General features: G+C 44.3%; 1 protein-coding gene across 1 annotated transcript; it reads left to right on the plus strand.

The window, feature by feature from the left end:
* The first annotated feature begins 15,497 nt into the window (after positions 1–15,497).
* Positions 15,498–16,614, plus strand: LOC102485440 (gap junction gamma-3 protein). Its single transcript, XM_006150197.2, has one exon. It carries the CDS (start codon positions 15,498–15,500, stop codon positions 16,344–16,346), a length of 849 nt encoding a protein of 282 aa, XP_006150259.1. The 3' UTR covers positions 16,347–16,614.
* The last annotated feature ends 1,902 nt before the right edge of the window (positions 16,615–18,516 follow it).

Here is an 18,516-nt window from a genome sequence, read left to right on the forward strand (position 1 = left end):
GTTTCGGTTAGATTCTTCAAATAGCCAAGAAACAGCAAATAATCTGAGGTCTATGCGTCTCCTGTAGGAACCATTTTTTTAAAATTTATTATTAGATTTGTTTATTCTTATTATTTGTTAGTTTGACCAGAGAGAGAGAGAGAGAAAGAGAGAGAGAGAATGAGAAAGTAGGCCACCAGATCCAGGACTTGAACTGTGGTTGACCACGCAGGAATCCAGCGCTTCAATCACTACACTACCTGCTGGCCCCACCATTTTTTTTTAAGAGAGATGTTTGCTATAGGATGTGTGCACTTGCCAGAGAGACAGAGAGATGGAAGGTGAGAAATCACCCCTGCAGGGGGATAGCCACACCAAAATCCCTTCTCCTCTCAGGATTTTGGGCACTCATGCACACGTGCCTTGCGTTAGTTTTAAGCCACTGTGTCCGGGACTCGCATGGTCAACTATATGGGGGTCCAGTGATCTAACCATTATGCCATCTGCTGGTCCCTCTAGTTATTCTAGGTCTTTACAGCTCAACAGGAGGAAAAGTTTTTTTTTTTTTTTTGAGAGGTTTTTGCTATAGGGCTTGTGCCCGCACCAGAAAGAGAGACAGAAAGACAGAAAGACAGAAAGTGAGAAATCACGCCCCCCCCCAGGGGGGATGGTCACGCCGCAATCCCTTCTCCTCCATTCTCCTCTCAGGATCCTGGGCATGCATGCACACGCACCCAGTGCGAGTTTAAGCCACCAGGTCTGGGACTCGAACAGCGGTCGACTACATGGGAGTCTTAACGACATAGCCATTACGACGACATAGCCATTACGCCAACTGGTCCCAACAGGAGGAAAGTTTTCTGAAAACAAAGCTCCTAATATCCTTTTTAAAAAATTTAAAAAAGATTTTTGCCATAGGGCATGTGCACTCACCGGAGAGAGACTGAGTGAAAGTGAGAAATGACCCCCGCAGCGGGACTAATGTCCTCATTTGATTAAGGTCTGAGCCAGACAACTACACTTAACCTTGGTGTGTTTTGAGCTCCAGAGTAATATGTATGTTTTGTCACAAGAGGGAGCCCATCAGTATACTGAGAGGAAAGTGAGATTTGCAGCAGCTTCCAAGTCAGTTGAGTGGAGTTTATTTCTTTGGATATCTTGTAAATACTGAGAGAAAGATAACAACAATATTCCTAAGTATCTTGGAACTAAATAAAAAATTATTTTTAACCTTACTTAGATTGTGACTCTTCTTTCCATCTAAGAATTTACCTGCCCAGCCTAGTGACTGTAGAGTGATTACTCCTTTATCCTGCTTTAAAAAAAAAAAAAAAAAAAAGTTTGTTTATTTATTTCTTGCATGACCAAGGGACACAGAGAGAGAAACAGAGTGAGACAGAGACAGAGTCAGAAAGACTTGATGCTGCAACATGCAGGATGGGGGGGGCACACCTGTAAGGTGTACTCAGGGAACTCTCCAGACAGGAAGCAGAGACCTCCTATGTGGGTCAATCTCTCAGAGCAGAACATCGTGTTTCACCATTGCATCACCACCTGCACCTTTCCTTCTGCTTTCATCATCTTCAACCCAAATTCCTATTGATCCCATTTCCAGTAGTTCTCATTGCTTTCCCTCCCTGAACCCCCACTTTCTGGAACCAGTGCATCCCCTACTTAGGACTTCGACTTCCTCCTTGTGATCATTTGAAACTGTAATCCTAACTAAGATGTCACCCAGTGTAGTGAGCTTTGTGATCAGTGATTGGGGCTTTACAGTGTGCTGAAATTTGAATCCCAGCCCCACCACGACCTGCTAAATTTGTGACCTTAAGCACATTAATAATTCCTCTGTGCATCAACTTTTTCATCCTTAAAGTGGATATTATCAAAATAGCCTTATCACAACATTTTTATTTTCATTTTTTGGTGAAAATTCGATGATATAACATTTGGCTGGCTTTTAGTACTTAATAAATGCTCTCTACTATAAATGCCTAGTGTCCACCACCGTTATTTATTTATTTATTTATTTATTTATTTATTTATTTATTTATTTTGGGAGAGGTTTTTGCTATAGGACACGTGCGCTCGCCAGAAAGACAGAGAGAGACAGAGGGATAGAAAGCTAGAAATCACCCCCCCCAGGGGGGATGGCCACACCACAATCCCTTCTCCTCCATTCTCCTCTCGGGGTTTTGGGCACGCATGCACATGCATCCAGCATGAGTTTACGCCACCAGGTCCGGGACGCGAACTGCGGTCAACTACATGGGAGTCCAGCGACATAGCCATTACGCTAACTGCTGGTCCTCACCACCGTTATTTATGACTTCTGTCCACAACGTTTCCATTTCAGGCGTGTCCTTCCCAGTCATCTGTGCCTTAATCACACCTGCTGAGGAGACAATCCAGAGTACTTTTCTGATCTCTCCTCCTGAAGCCAAATTTTCTGCATTTGGGCAGTCTGTCCTCTAACCCCACCCTTTGCCGCTTATTCCATGCCTTGATAGCAACAGTTCACCAGGTCTAAGGAAGTGGCCTCTAATCTTGTGCTGCATCTGGCCATCTGTATGACCTGTACAAGTTACTTATTCTGAATCTGTGTGCTCATGTGTAAACCAGACTGGAGGATCCTTTGGGTTCCATGTAGTTGTAACAGTCTGCAGAAAAGACATTTTTTTAAAAAGAATTAATTTAATTTTATTTATTATCATTATTATTTTTTAACTTGTTATAGGGCATACACACTCACCAGAGGGAGACGGAGAGAGAGAAAGAAAGAGAGAGAGAGAGAGAAAATGAGAGAACAAGCTACCAGTTTTGAGACTTGAACCACAGTCAGCCATGTGGGAGTCTAGCACCTTAACCACTACGCCACCTGCTGGTCCCTGGGACAACATTTTTTAAAAACTCTTTCTTGATATGTTTTAAATAATTCTTTTAAAAAATTATTTATTTTATTTTTATTTATTCATTCATTTATTATTTTTTTAAATTTGACCAGAGAGAGACAGAGGTTGAGAGTGAGAGAGGAAGTGAGAAAGTAAGCCACCAGATTCAGGACTTGAACCTTGGTCAGCCATGTGGGAGTGTCCAGCGCCTTAACCACCATGCCACCTGCTTGTCTCATAACAACAACATTTTTAAACACCTAGCTTATACTACAAACTATGGACTGTATTTACTGAGCAAGTTTTTTTTCTTTTTTGAGTCCTCCCCCCCCCCACTTAGGGTATGTGTGCTGTCAGAGAGAGAGAGAGAAACAGAGACAGTGAGAGGGAAAGTGAGAAATCCACCCACCAGGGGGAATGGCCATGCCTCAATCCCATCTCTGTTCTCCTCCCAGGATCTTGAGAATGTACAAACATGTGCCCGGCATGATTTTCAAGCCTCTGGGTCCAGGACTTGAACCGTGGTTGGCCATGTGGGAGCGCAGCGACATAACTAATACGTCATCGACTGGTCCCTGAGCAAGTTCTAAATGCTGAGCATTGTCCTTGGCCAGGGAGGTCCAGAGCAGATCAAAAGATACACCTTTGAGGCCCTCATGGATCTTACATGGGCTGGCTTTGTTACACTGAAATCTGACACCAACCAGGAGAGGACTCACTGATGCAGTGTAGCCCAAATAATTCAGTGACTTGTTCACTGTCAAATAGCATGTGACTGGCAGAACTAGGAAGGTGAAGGTGAGCCTGACACCTTCAAGGGTGAGATCATCTCAAGTGTGGGAGTGTGGGGGTGAGAGGTCAGAGGTGTCTGGTAAGGAGTGACCCTGACAACAGTTCCAGGGTAGGCTGAGGTCTGGAGTGAGGATGGAGGAAGTGACAGGGAAAGCAGACGTAGGGGGTAAATGGAAGTGTCTGTGCATTTCTATTTATGCCGTCCAGTCCTCCTTTGGGGTTCTGCTATTTTCCTCCTTTTTACACCCAATTGGGGACTGTCCCATGAACTTGTGGAAACAACACATCCCCACCTTCCAGCCACAACTCGCACTCGGCCCAGTGGTCTTCCCTGCGCCTATGATGCCTTTCAAGATCACCATGAAGATTTCCTCCCCAGTCTTCTGAACTTGGCTCTCCTCTCATTCTCCTCTCATTCTCTATCCCCACCCAAAACCGAGCCAGGGGGACCTAGAGGCTCAACCACCCTGTCTCCATAATCATCTAGGAAGAGGACTTGGTCCCTGTGGTGGGCAGTGACTGAAACCCAGGGAGGACTTCATTCGGCCTGGATGATTGGATATAGCAAAAGTCACAGGGTAAGGATCTGCAAAAGTGGAGAGGACCTTGAAGTGTGGGGTCCACAGTAGAGTACCACTGTGGGGCAGCAAGGGGTCAAGAAGGATGACCTGGTGACTGGGGTCAACAGCTGCTCATGCCCTTCAGTGTTCAAACTTTTCTTCCTGTCAGCCTCCCAGTATGGCATTTTCACGTAGACAGAGGACTTGCCTTTATGTGATTGAAAGGGCAGGAAGAAGTTACTAGAAAATTCAGGCAATGAACCAGAAGACATCAGCATCGAATAAAATCAGGATGCTCCCTCTGTATCACCAGTTCTTTGAATTTAAATTGTTGTCAGGTTGAATCCTTGGCATACTAGTAAGAAATGAACTTGCTGAATATATGTGAATTTTACAGGTTTAGGGGTCAGTAGGTGGTGTGGTGGTTAAGGCACCATATTGCACATGGCTGGCTGTGTGGTTTGAGTCCAGGACTTGGCTGCTTAAAAAATACATCGGGTGCGTGTTTGCATGTGTACTCAAAATCCTGAGAGAAGGGATTGCCATCCTGGGGAGTAACTTCACACTTTTCCTCTTTCTCTGTTTCTCTCTGTCTCTCTCCAATGAGCACACGTGCCCTATAAAAAAATTACAGATTTAAAACCAGCGTGACTTTAAGACATCATTTGTTTATAGTCTTGTTTTCTCCAGAAGTACCTGGGTAATGATGGGCCCAGGACTAAAGTAGCTCCTTTCTCTCTAGGTCAGACAGTATAACAGGCCCTGTGCAGTTGGATCTAGCTCTATGGGGGTATATTTTCCTTCTAACAAAACTTTTGATGCTTTTCTTCTATTGACCCCTCCTCAACTCACTTTTCCCAAAGCCATCTATCTGTGGAAAGAGGGAGAGAGGAAGGGAGAGAAGAAAGATCCATCCTCTCATCATTTTTGGGGTACAGAGATGCTGGGCTTCCACACTTCTTTCCACTCCCTACCCTTAGGTGATCCCTGCACCCTGGTTGTCCTGCTGCTTCAGGCCTTGGCACATGTCATCAACATATGGACGTGGGAGGAGGCTGGTCTCATCTGGTGGGAAGGAGAGAGACAAGGAGGGCATTGTTGGTGGAATAAAGAAGTAGAATGAGAGCTCCCTTTACCCTTGGGGACTTCTTTCCTGGCACCAATCCTCAGAAAATTCTTGTGAAAGACAAGTTTGTCTTCGTGGTTTAGGGTCCTGTGAGAAGCTTAGAAATAATTAGGCAGAACTCCCAGCCCACCAACCCCCAGCATCAACCTTAGCCTCCTCCCCTGATACCCACGCTGACCCAGAGCTATGGGGATTTATAAATGGGGGCATTGAGGAATCAAGAGAATTTCATGAAACTTTGAATAATGTCCCTTTTCCCTGGGCCCTGTGTATCTCCCAACTCTCCACCCCCCACTTCAAAAATTTAAGCAAAGACTTTGGTCACTCTGGCTAGACCATCTGCACAACCTTGAATGCTGGGGTCACAGGTCTCGGTTTCCAAGAACATGGTTATGTGCCATGAGTAAGAATGTCCTGAATGCACCTGACACAAAGGTTTGGCCTTGAGAAATGGTTTAACAGAAGGGGAAAGTCAGACTCAGACTCCAGAAACTTTCCATTTAGATTTCTTTCTTTTTAAAAGAATTATTTAATTTTATTTATTGTTATTTTAATATTTGCTATAAAGCATGTTTGTGCTCATGAGAGAGAGAGACAGAGAAAGAGGAAAAGTGAGAAAGCAAGTTGCCAAGTCCAGGACTCAACTGGGACAGCCGTGTAGGAATCCAGTGCCTTAACCACTATGGCATGTGCTGGCCCCGGCTGTTTAGATTTCTCCTCTGAAGCATCTCTTTATGACTTTTGTTGATTTTCTCCTAAGTTTATATTTCACTATTGATTTGTAACTCTTCATGTATTCTTGATAACAAAGTTTGTTTTTCATCTTCTTTATAATTTTTTTTAAAACCTCTGCAATTATTAGTTTATTAGTATCATCCAGAACTCAGATGTCCAGTATTCCTCATTTCAATTTTTTTCTTTAAAAAGAGTGAGTTGTGTACAGGGGAGTTAAATGCTTTATAGACAAGGGGGAAAAAAAAACTGAGCTAGAACCAACTTATTTATCATCATCATCTTCTTTTTCATCTTCATCTTCCTCTTCTTCCTTCTCCTTCTTTTTCTTGCTCTTTTCAGCCTTGACAACTCCCTTTTTTGCAGCATCAGGCTTTCCTTTATCTGGGTATGCAGCAATGTCCTTTTCGTATTTTTCCTTCAGCTTAGCAGGCTTCTTTTCATAAGGCTGCTTATCATCTGCAGCAGTGTTATTCCACACCTCTCCCAGTTTCTTTGCAACACCACCAATGGATAGGCCAGGATGTTCTCCTTTGATTTTTGGGCGATATTCAGAACAGAACAAGAAAAAGGCTGAAGGAGGCCTCTTGGCTGCATTGGGACCCTTGAACTTCTTTTTTGTTTCCCCTTTAGGAGGGATATAGGTTTTCATTTCTCTTTCATAACGGACCTTGTCCGCCTTTGCCATATCTTCAGACTTCCCTTTGTCTTTAGCAGACACGGTCTTCCACCTCTCTGAGCACTTCTTAGAAAACTCTGAGAAGTTGACTGAAGCATCTGGGTGCTTCTTCTTGTGCTCCTCCCGACAAGGTTGCACAAAGAATGCATATGATGACAATTTGCCTCTCAGCTTCTTAGGATCTCCTTTTCCCACGTTTAGTTATCTTTGCTGCCAATTCGTGGACTGGCACTAGATAAGGGATAAACAGGGAAAAGCCTAAGTGAGTCGATCCTCCCAAATTATGGACTTTAAAAAAATAATAATAATAAAAAAACCCCACCATGCGTCTATGAAGTTTTCCCAATTAAGAAAAAAAAAAAAGAAGAAAAAATCTTTCTTTGCAAAAAACTTTGCTCCGAGGAGGGAGAAGTTAGCAAGCTCGACCAGGCTGGGGTGCCACGGTGCCACGGCAGCTTTGTTTCCTATAGGTTCGGCCCTGAGATGTTTCTGTTCTGACTAAACAGGGCCGGTCTGAAGTTTCTTCGAGTAAACAAGGATGAGGGACAAAAGGCATTTCTGCTCATTGCTCCCTCTCCTGAGCTAGGGGAGTATTTTTTTTTTTGATCCCTCAAAGTTGGGGTGACCCTGCCTAGGGCATCTAGGCCAGGGGCAACATCGGGAGCCAGAGTTCCTTACTCCATACACTGCCAGCTGGGTGAGTTACTCTCCCACCCAGCCCCTTCCCATTCTCAGCCATAGCTCTGGAGGATATCCTGGCTCTAACAGCAGGGCCAGGAATGGGTGTGGGGGCAGGTGTCACAGTTTTCACTGGGCCTGGTGAGAGGGAACTGGGCTCCCTGGGTTGCTGAGGGGACATGGAGCAGGTTCTCATCAAGCTGTGAGTGAAGCCTGTTATTTCTCACAGCAGGAGGAGAGGACATCTGAGTCCTGATGCCTGATGAGTTCTGGAATGAGGGCTGTCCAAGGAAATGAGGCAACCATGAACACACACACACAAATACATGCTACATGCACACAAACATACACACACTTCTCTTTTCTCTTCTGTGGGTAAACTTGCACTTTGGGTACTTTGAGCAGGAGAATGGGGGTGGGTGGGTTAATAGAAATCCAAACCCATGGACATTCTGTCTGTTGTTGCCCATAAGCCCCATGTAGGAAACACACTGCAGCCACTGCTCCCTGTTCAGATGATCTGAAACTCCATTTAAGTTCACTTAGAAAACACACTCCTCGGGACTAGCAGTTAGCGTAATGGCTATGTCGCTGGACTTCCATGTAGTCAACCACGGTTCGAGTCCCGGACCTGCTGGCTTAAACTCACGCCGGGTGCATGTGTGTGCGTACCCAAGATCCCGAGAGGAGAATGGTGTTGCGGTGTGGCCATCCCCCCGGGGGGGGGGGGCGTTTTTCTCTTTTTTGTTCCCTGTAAAAGGGGAATGGGGTTGCGGTGTGGCCACCCCCCGGGGGGGGGGGGGTGATTTCTCACTTTCTGTCTCTCTGTCTCTCTGTGTCTTTCTGGCCAGCGCACATGCCCTATAGCAAAACCTCTAAAAAAAAAAAAAAAAAAAGAAGAAAACACACTCCTCGCTCACAATAGAGAGTCATTCTTTGGGCTTATTCTTTCACAGCAGGGCTCTCTTCTTCTTCAGCAAGTCTACCCTTCACTAAGGCTGCCAGGAATGAAAAGGGGAGGGGAAAGAAGTGGGTGGTAAGGGGAGGGAGAGCCAGGGGACAGCCAAGACCCTTAAGGGCTGCAGCCTGAGGACTGTACTCTCTCTTTCCCCTATTGTTGGTGCTTCTGTTCAGGTGAGTGCATGGACAGAGAACTCTGGGGCCGATAAGGACCTAGTCAGGGGAAGAGGGAGGCAGAGGGCTGCCCTGGGCTCTAGACAGCACTGCTCCAGCTTCCATGCATGCAAATCGCCTGGGGCTGTTATTAAAATTCAGGTATGATTTAAGCAGTCATGGATGTGACCTGAGGTTCTGCATTCCTAGTGATGCCAGCGGCACTGTACTTGGAATAAAAGAATCTAGAATGCCTCTCAGGCTGGGTGGGTGAGATGAGAGCTATGAGCCCGGGCTGGGTGAGGTGGGAGCTGTGAGCCCGAGCTCATGCTGCTGGATGCCCCCTCCTTGGAGATTCCCTGCTCACACCTTGGCTCTCTGAGGAGGATTCTGCCACTAACTGAATCCTGAAATTTTTCTCCAAAAGAGCTTAGAAAAATTCCTACCAAAATCACACTAGAATTTCAAAAACTCTGTTTAGATATTTGTAAAACCTCTCAAGCGCTTCTAGAATTCAGAGACCTGAATGTCATTTCGGTGATAACAGCTGTAGGACAAAAGACAAGGAGGGTGTTTAGGATTAGACATAGGGCTCCAAAGGGGTTCCTGGGCAAGTCCTCTTGTCCTCTCTCTCCTTTCCAAACCCTCAAAGCTCTGTGGTGCTCTGGAGACCTCAGCTCAGTTCTGAGAGCCTCTAAGAAAAATTGTGGTGTCTAATTATAGGCCTGGGGTGGACATGGGAGAGAGAGAAAGGAACCAGAAAGAAACTCTAGAAATTACCGGAACTCCTGACACTTGGAATATGTCAGGTCTGCCCTGCATTAAATTTCAGGTCTGCTGAGAATGAGCTGGAAATGTTAGGGTGCTGAGCTTGCACTTAGCGCCAAGACGAGGTTGAGAACAAGACCTGAGAATTTACCAAGTCAACATTTCGTTTGATAACTCTGTAAGAGCGTCCAAGAAGCAACCGTCAGTCCTGACACTGCTTTCCTAAATCCAGGGACCCTGCAGATTTATGAGTCAGAGAGGGGCCGCAGGTACCTTCACATATGAACCTGGCTAGAGGAGAACATGCAGCCAACCTGGAAGATGGGCTGATTTTCATGGGCCCATCAATGGAAGGCTAGAAAAGCCCATTGAGGTGCTCTGGTACAAACATTTTGCTTTACAGAGCTGGTAACTGAGATCAGAGGGGAAAGATGGTGGCCAGTGCTACCCTGAAGCAGCTTGTAAATCAGGAGGGCATTTAATGCCCCCACCCCCAGGATATTCAGTAGCATCTGTGTGGGTAGGAGGGAAGACATGTGTTGCTGTCATTTAGTGGGTAGAGACCAAGGATGCAACTGAACATCGGATAGTGCATAGAACAACCCCAGCAACACAAAGCAAAGAATTACTGGGCTCCAAATGCCAATTGTGCCATGGTTTAGAAAGCCAGTATCAACCCTGGGACTGGATCCTCCCTTTGGTCTGCTGTGGAGCTCAGTGACTCCCCAGAGAAAACTTGGTCAAACAATTATTGAGAAACTATATTTTCCCTTGAAACTTCATTAAATGCTTCTCTCCTGATAAGTAAACTATTGATTTTGTTTTATTATTGGCTTTATTTTCAAATTAGGAAACAGACTTTGTTCCTATATCTATCTTTCATTATGCTCAATTGTTTGTTTTCTACTTCTGAATTCTAGAAGAGTTTTCCAGTCCTCCGATTTGATTTTCTTCAGAATCCACCCTATTGCCTTCAAGGTGGATACTATTGATGATTTTTCTTCTATCGTATTTATAATAGCTTTACATATTTTATTATTTATTTTAATTTGCTATAGGGGGTATGTACTCACCAGAGGAGAAAAAGTGAGAGAGAAAGAGGGAAAGTGAGAAAATACCCCTCGGTGGGAGGGAAGGCCACTCTGTGATCCCTTCTTCTCCATTCTCTTCTTGGGATTTTGGGCACAAATGCATGTGGGCCCAATGTATTTTTCAAGCTGCTGAGTCCAGGACTTGAACTGCTCAGTTGGTGATGTGGGATCCAGTTACTTTAGCCACCATGTCACTGGCTGGCCCAGGCTTACACATTTAAAAAAATCCATTATTATAATTTTTTAGGAGTCTCAGAATTGAGAGAATAAAATATCTTCAACTTGCCATCTTTATGATGAGACCAATTTTGTACCTTTCTAGAGACTGAAAATTAATTTCTTATGAAAAATTTAACCCATCTATATGGAGAAGAATTTCCAGCAGCAGATATACTGCTGATGCCTGCAGTGGTGAAAAAAAAGAATTAAAATATGAGTTTGAGTGCACACATACAAAAAAAATCCATGCATAGTTTTTCATAACATGCATTTTCCATGAACTTTCTGAAGAACACTGATATGCTTCAGTTTATGATACAGGCAGGACTATAGGGACTGAGAGGAAAACTCTGACTTCTACTAGCTCAAAATACATCTCATTCACAATTGGTAGACGATGACATATTTTTCTGATCAGTTGAGATACTTAGAACAGACACTTGGAAGAATTTCAATCCATACCATCTGTAGAATTAACCATCTGCTCAATCCTTGGCATATTGCATGTTTTTGTGTAAACTTTATAACACTGATGCTCACATAAAATTTCTTTTGCATCTTTCTGGGTATTATTTATAATTGGGGTATGGGACAAAATAGATAATTCTCTTTTTTTTTTTTTTGAAGAGGTTTTTGCTATAGGGTGCCTGCGCTCATCAGAGAGACAGAGAGACAGAGAGACAAAAAGTGAGAAATCACGCCCTGGGGGGATAGCTACATCACAATCCCTTCTCCTCTATTTTCCTCTCGAGATCTTGGGTACGCACACATGTATGCCTGGCATGAGTTTAAGTCACCAGGTCCAGGACTCGAATCACAGTCAGCTACATGGGAGTCCAGCGACATAGCCATTATGCCAATAGCTGGTCCCTTTTTTTCTTTTAGAATTATTTTATTTAACTTCACTAATTCATTCACTCATTCATTTAAGCCACTGGGTCTGGGACTTGAACCATGGCTGATTACATGAAAGTCCAGCAGCATAGCCAACTGCTGGTCTCTGGTAAGTCTCATTTGATGTCATGTTAACTTAGAAACCCAGGTTATTATTATTAAAGAAGATATCTAGACATATTCATAAAGAAAAAAGCAAAATAGTCTGAATTGCAGAAAAGATAATTTTGGGATCAAATTCTGGAAGAAGCAGGAAGTCCTCTCCCAAGGACACAGATTTGGAAGGGTGAGTAGCCTTGGACAAATGTAGGGCCACTTCCTTCCCTAAAATGTTAGAGATAAAAGTAAATATGAAGATAAGAGAAAGTAATGACTATGAGGATTCATATCAGAGTCCCTATTTTCTCTACGAATAAGAGGTGAGGCTGGGCCAGCAGATGGTGAGATGGTTAAAGTGGCTGGACCTTACATTGTTAACTGTGCGGTTCTGAGTTCTGGACACAGTAGCTTGAAAATCATGCTGAAGGGTATGTGTGTGTGTGTGTGTGTGTGTGTGTGTGTGTGTGTGCCCCCCAAATCACAAGGGAATAGAGGAGAAGGATGGCATGTGACCATTCTGACTAGGGGGGTGATTTCTCACTTTCTCTCTCTGTCTCTGTCTCTCTCTGGCAATCGCACATACCCTATAGCAAAACTTTTTAAAAAATGAGATGTGCTTGGTATTTTAGGCTTCTCAGACTGCTATAACAAAGTACCTTAGCTGGGATTTTTTTTTTGTTTAAGAAAGATTTTTGCTATAGGGTGTGTGTGCTCACTGAAGAGAGACAGAGACAAAAGTGAGAAGTCATCCCCTGGGGGGACAGCCATGCCACAGTCTCTTTTCCTCCATTCTCTCAGGATTTTGGGCATGTATGCACACTCTGCCGGCATAAATTTTAAGCCCCTGGGTCCAAGATTTGAACCGCGGTCAACTATGTAGGAGTCCAGCAATAATGTCATTATGCCATCTGTGCTCCCTTAGCTGGGGTTATTTATTTATTTATTTATTTGTTTGTTTGTTTATTTATTTATTTATTTTGGAGAGGTTTTTGCCATAGGGCGCCTGCACTTGCTAGACAGACAGAGAGAGACAGAAAGCGAGAAATCAACCCCCAGGGGGATGGCCATGCCGCAATCCCTTCTCCTCCATTATCCTCTCGGGATCTTGGGCACGCACACACGCGCCCGGTGAGAGTTTTAAGCCACCGGATCCAGGACGTGAACTGCGGTCGACAACATGGGAGTACAGGAGTATAGCCATTACACTAACTGCTGGTTCTTATTTATTTGCTTGCTTGCTTGCTTGCTTGCTGGAGAGAGACAGAGGGGGGGTAGAAATCACCCTCTAGGCAGAACGGCCATACCACAGTCCCTTCCCCTCCATTCTCCTTTTGGGATTTTGGGCATGCATATACATATACCCAGCACAATTTTCAAGCTGCTGGCTTTGACTCAAACCACACAGCTGGCCATGTGTGATCCAGCCTCCTTAAATTCCACACCACCTGCTGGCCCAGGTGGAATAATTTATAAATAGGAAAGTATTTCTTACAGTTCTGGAGGCTGAGAAGTCCAAGATCAAGATAGCAGCAGACTCGATGTCTGGTGAAGGCCTGTCGCTCATTGATGGTGACTTCAATGGCTCCAGATTCTACCTCTTAATACTATCCCTTTGGCTGCCATCAGCCCTCTGTATATATCTTGTGTATCTGTAGATTCAATCAATGCATATTGAAAATGTTATGTTGTTGCTGACATGTGTTATGCAGTTAGGCCTACAATGGTTGAGTCTGTACTGAACATGTACATATTCTTTTTTCTTGTCATAATTTTCTAAACAAATATAATAACCATTTACATAGCATTTATATTAAATGAGGTATAATTAATCTAGAGATGATTTAAAGTGTACAGGAGAATGTGCATAGGTTACATGCAAATACTATGCCATTTTATAAGAGGGACTTGAACATTGTGGATTCAGCATTCACAGGAGGTCCTAGACCCAATTCCCCATGGATACTTAGAAATTACTGTGTTAGGTTACAACGTATGCATTTGGGGGTGGGTGAATGCTAACATTTAAACAATAGTGCATGATCTTCTGAGATTGAGGGAAATCATGTAAGAGCTTGGGCTAAAGAAGATGGCTATAGGGACCAGCAGTTAGCGTAAGGGTTATGTCGCTGGACTCCCATGTAGTCAACCATGGTTTGAGTCCCGGACCCGGTGGCTTAAACTCATGCCAGGTGCGTGTGCATGTGTGCCCAAGATCCCGAGAAGAGAAAGAAGGAGAAGGGATTGTGGCGTGGCCATCCCACGCTTTCTGTCTCTCTGTCTTACTCTGTCTTTCTGGCGAGCGCACGTATGAAAAAACCCTCAAAAAAAAAAAAAAAAAAAAAGATGGCTATAAATTGAGGAAGGCCGGTGAAGGAAGTATGTAACTTCAGCACAATGGAGAAGGGGAGTTAAAGTTTGAGTTTCTACTCCAACAGCTCTGACTTTGGCCCTAAGCCTGGTGAATTCCACTGAATTATTTTTTACAATGTTCCTAAGTGGAGACCAGCAGATGGCATAATGGTTACATCACTGGACTCCCATGTAATCGACTAAGGTTCTAGTCCTGGACTTGGAAGGTTAAATTCATGCTGTGTGTGTGTGTGTGCATGTGTACGTGTGTACCCAAGATCCTGCGAGGAGAATGGAGAAGGGAATGCAGCATGGGCATCCCCCCCTTGGGGGTGATTTCTCGATTTCTGTCTCTCTGTCTCTCTCTGTCTTTCTGCTGAGCACAAGTACCCTATAGCAAAAACACCTCTCTTTTTAAAAAAAAAAAGTTCCTAAGGGGGTAAGGTCTAAAGTGCAACAGACTAAAGCAAGTCTTGACACTAGCTCTGTTTATTTCATCCTATACCCACCTAACTCCCTAAACTAAGTGCATCACAATCTTGCCTCTCCTATGGGAGAGCGCCCAGGGCCAAAAAGAATAAAAAACAAAAAACAAAAACTAGTAAGACCAGCTTGAGGAGTGAGCCGCAGTAATACAACTGGATCTACATGGGAAAGGTTCTGGGTTTGTATCCCAGGACCTCCCCGAACAAGCCAGATGCACACACTGGTGCCCATGACACAAGCTGGCTGACACTGGGCATGAATTACAGCATGAGGACCCCGTTGGTGGTGCCAATCTGTCTTTGTCCCTCAGTTTCTCTCTCTCTCTCTTTCTCTCATGAAAGAAATAAACTTAAAACAAAACAAAAACAGGGACCAACAGATGGTGTAAGGGTCATGTTGCTGGACTCCCATGTAGTCAACACAGTTTGAATCCTGGACCTGGTGGTCTTACATTCACGCACCAGGATGCATGCATGCCCAAAATCTTGAGAGAAGAATAGAGAAGGGATTGCACCTGGCCATCCCCCCTGGAGGGATGACTTCTTGCTTTCTGTTTCTCTGGTGATTGCATGCACCCTACAGCTAAAATATCTCTTAAAACAAACAAAAAAAACCAGCAAGAGTGCACATTGATTAAGGTGGCATGGCAGTAGCATCAGACTTGGCAGGGATCACCTGGGGGAGGAAACTGTTTTCAAAGGATGAGTAATCAGATACATCACTCTGGTCTCTTACTATTAGGCTCTGGGAAATGGAGAGAAGGAGAGACAAAGACAGACCCTGGCCTCCACCCACCCTGAGTTCCTTTTCAGTCCAGCAGTACAGAAGGGACGGCAGGGGAGAGAGAGCCCCCTACACACATTCACTATTATTTTACAAAGACGATTACATGAACTAGTAAATAGATACAGAGTCTTGGTATCTGATCAACCAGATCCTTACGGCTCTTAGGATTAAGAGTGACAAGGTAGTCTGCAGCTCCTTCTAATGAACAGTGAGCAACACACCGTCACTAATGTGTATCCTCTGCTTCATAACAGGATGTGTGGCAGTTTCCTGAGGAAGCTGCTGACTGAGGAGAGCCGGCACTCCACCCCTGTGGGGCACCTCCTGCTTCCTGTGTTCTTAGGATTCCGCCTGGTGTTGCTGGCTGCCTGTGGTCCTGGGGTCTATGGCGATGAGCAGAGTGAATTCGTGTGTAACACCCAGCAGCCAGGCTGCAAGGCTGCCTGCTATGATGCCTTCCACCCCCTTTCTCCACTGCGCTTCTGGGCCTTCCAGGTCTTCCTAGTGGCTGTCCCTAGTGCTCTCTACATGGGTTTCACCCTGTATCATGTGATCTGGCATTGTGAAGAATCAGGAAAAGGAAAAAAGGAGGAGGAGAACTTGATCCAGGAAGGGGACAGCAGCAGAGATGGCTCAAGGGCTGGAAGCTCCAGGTTGTTCTGGGCCTATGTGGCACAACTGGGGGCCCGACTGGTTCTGGAGGGAGCAGCTCTGGGGCTGCAGTACCATCTGTATGGGTTCCAGGTGCCCAGCTCCTTTGCATGTCGTCGAGAGCCTTGTCTTGGTAGTATAACCTGTCATCTGTCCCGCCCCTCTGAGAAGACCATCTTCCTAAAGACCATGTTTGGGGTCAGTGGGTTCTGTCTCTTACTGGCTGTTTTGGAACTTGTGCTTCTGAGTTTGGGGAGATGGTGGAGAACCCAGAAGCACAAATCTCCCTCTTCTAAACACTTCCTAACTTTAGAAAGCATCAGAAGACATAAGAAACCAACTGACAACTTTCCAGAGGTAGAGACGAAAGAGCAGATGCAAGAAGCAGGTGAGAAGGACATAAATGACTCTGTTTCTGCCACTGATGTCTCTGTCCCAGTGATCTCCTTCTAGGGCAGGGCTCTCACCCTCCTGAGAAGTGCAACATCCCCATGTTTCAGAGTAGGCAGGGTACTCTGATCACTGCTTCTAACTCAGCTTGATGATTCCATCCAGTGAACCAGGACGAGGTCCATTTTACCTCCTGAACTTCCACTTAGATCTCTTCCCACCTGGGAAAAATTTCAGCTTCTGCTCGATTGTTTTCTCTGCAGAGTTATGGAGACACCTGGCTTGCCTATGATTGGTCTTCTTTCCAACATCCAGTGAGTGGGGATTCATGTCCAGGACAAATTAGACATAGTTGATTGATCTTTTAAGGACCATGATCTAAAGAAAACTTTCCTTGAAAAACTCTTGACGGTGGCTTCTTGTCAGAATTCTCTGGTATCAGCACCAGGATTTCTATGGGCTTGGTTCAACACTCAGCCAGCTGAGACTTCCTAAGTTATGCCTCTCCCCTATCCTGTTCAATAAATATTGATGACTGTTGTTGACATTCAAAAAGCTGAAGACATTTATTTCTTTCTCAATGAGACAACTTTTCTCTTTTCTGTTCTGGATTCTGTAACCTATTTATGCTCCTGTAACTTATTTATCTCCTGCAGCATATGGGATAGCCAGAAGGTTTGGTCTTCCAAGCATATAAAACTCAATGTCGCTTAATATCTAGATGGAGTTTATTCAGACATCCAACCGCATCCTTCAGAAAGATTACTGTGCTTTCAGAGGCTTATGTTCCTTTGACCACTGATAGCTCCAGCCTTTGCTCAGTTCTCATTCTCTGCGTGGTGTGCTATAGCTGTTTCATTATCTGCAGGACAGCAGCAGCTCATATGGGCCCAAGAGTACAATTTCTAAACCCATACTCTCAATACTTTCACCAATCCATGCAGATCAGGGAACCCAAGAGGTTCTGTTCTATCCAGTGCCACTCACGCTGACTGAATGACACCAGGTTCAATATAACAGAGTAGAAACTTTATTCTTTGACTACAGAGAATGAAGAAGGGAAACTCAAATTCCAAAGGCATTTTCTCCTGTTTGAGGGGTTGAGTTGCCACGTATGTAGGAAGTGGTGCTGGTATCTCAAAGTGGGAGAGGACTCCTTGTGCATGCTCAGATCCTCTTTTTTTTTTTTGCATTATCCACCTTCTTTTTTGTATCTTATACATGTCCCAGTTTGCACATGGTACATCATTGCCATCTGGTTTAAAGATCTGTTACATTAAATGAACAGGGGGGCCATTAGCCTGAGGCTTGGTATTTTTAAATTCCTATATTAAAAAAACAAAACAAAACAAAACAAAAAAACAACCCTGTAGTTTGGCAGGTGGTATGGTGGTTAAGGGTACTGGACTCTCACATGGCTGACCATGGTTCAAGTCCCAGACCTGGCAGCTTGCTTTCTCGCTTTCCCTCTGTCTCTTTCTCTCTCCCTCCCTCTCTCTTCACTCTATCCTTCTCTGGTCAAATTAAAATAAATAAATGAAATCATTATTTTTTTTAAAAAAACAACCCTGCAACCCTTACTTAGTACATCAACACACTGAAACAAAACTTAGTATATATTTTATAGCAAATAGCTGGGTTTCAACCAATCATAAATAGCTGAACTTCAGCCAACAACAGATAGCCAACTGACCAAACAATGCCCAAATTAGGCAACTGCCTCATTATACCATGGTCAAATAAGGAAGATATCTAGCTGTAGCCAACCAGGCAATTTCTCTACTTTGCTTCCTAGAAAGCTAGCTGTTCACACTGTTGCACAGAGCTCTCTGAACTCTCCTGGTTCTCAGTGCGAACCAATTTGTGAACTGTTCTTTGCTCCAATAAATTCTGTTAAATTTAACTGGTCTAAAGATTTTGTTTTTGACAAATCTCATTCACAAGAAAAGGAACAAAGTGGGAAGAATAAAAATAAAAAATGCCTCAGCAACACAAGATAAAAAAATCCATTGAAGAGGGCCAACATAGCATAGTGATCAAGGCACTAGACTCCCACGCTGCACACAGTTCACGTCCTGGACCTTGCAGCCTGAAAATCATGCCTGGCATGTGTGAACACATGCCCCAAAATTGAGAAGAAAATGTAGTGAAAGGGATTGTGGTGTGGCTATACCCCCTGGGGAGTGATTTCTCACTTTCCCTCTCACTGTCTTTCTTTCTTTCTTTCTTTCTT

The sequence above is a fragment of the Tupaia chinensis genome, unplaced genomic scaffold (genome assembly GCF_000334495.1).
Source record: "Tupaia chinensis unplaced genomic scaffold, TupChi_1.0 Scaffold000279_1, whole genome shotgun sequence".
In the NCBI taxonomy this organism is placed as follows: Eukaryota; Metazoa; Chordata; class Mammalia; order Scandentia; family Tupaiidae; genus Tupaia; species Tupaia belangeri.

Coding starts and splice junctions, on each gene's coding strand:
- LOC102485440 (XM_006150197.2), top strand. CDS start 15,498: ATGTGTGGCAGTTTCCTGAGGAAGCTGCTGACTGAGGAGAGCCGGCAC.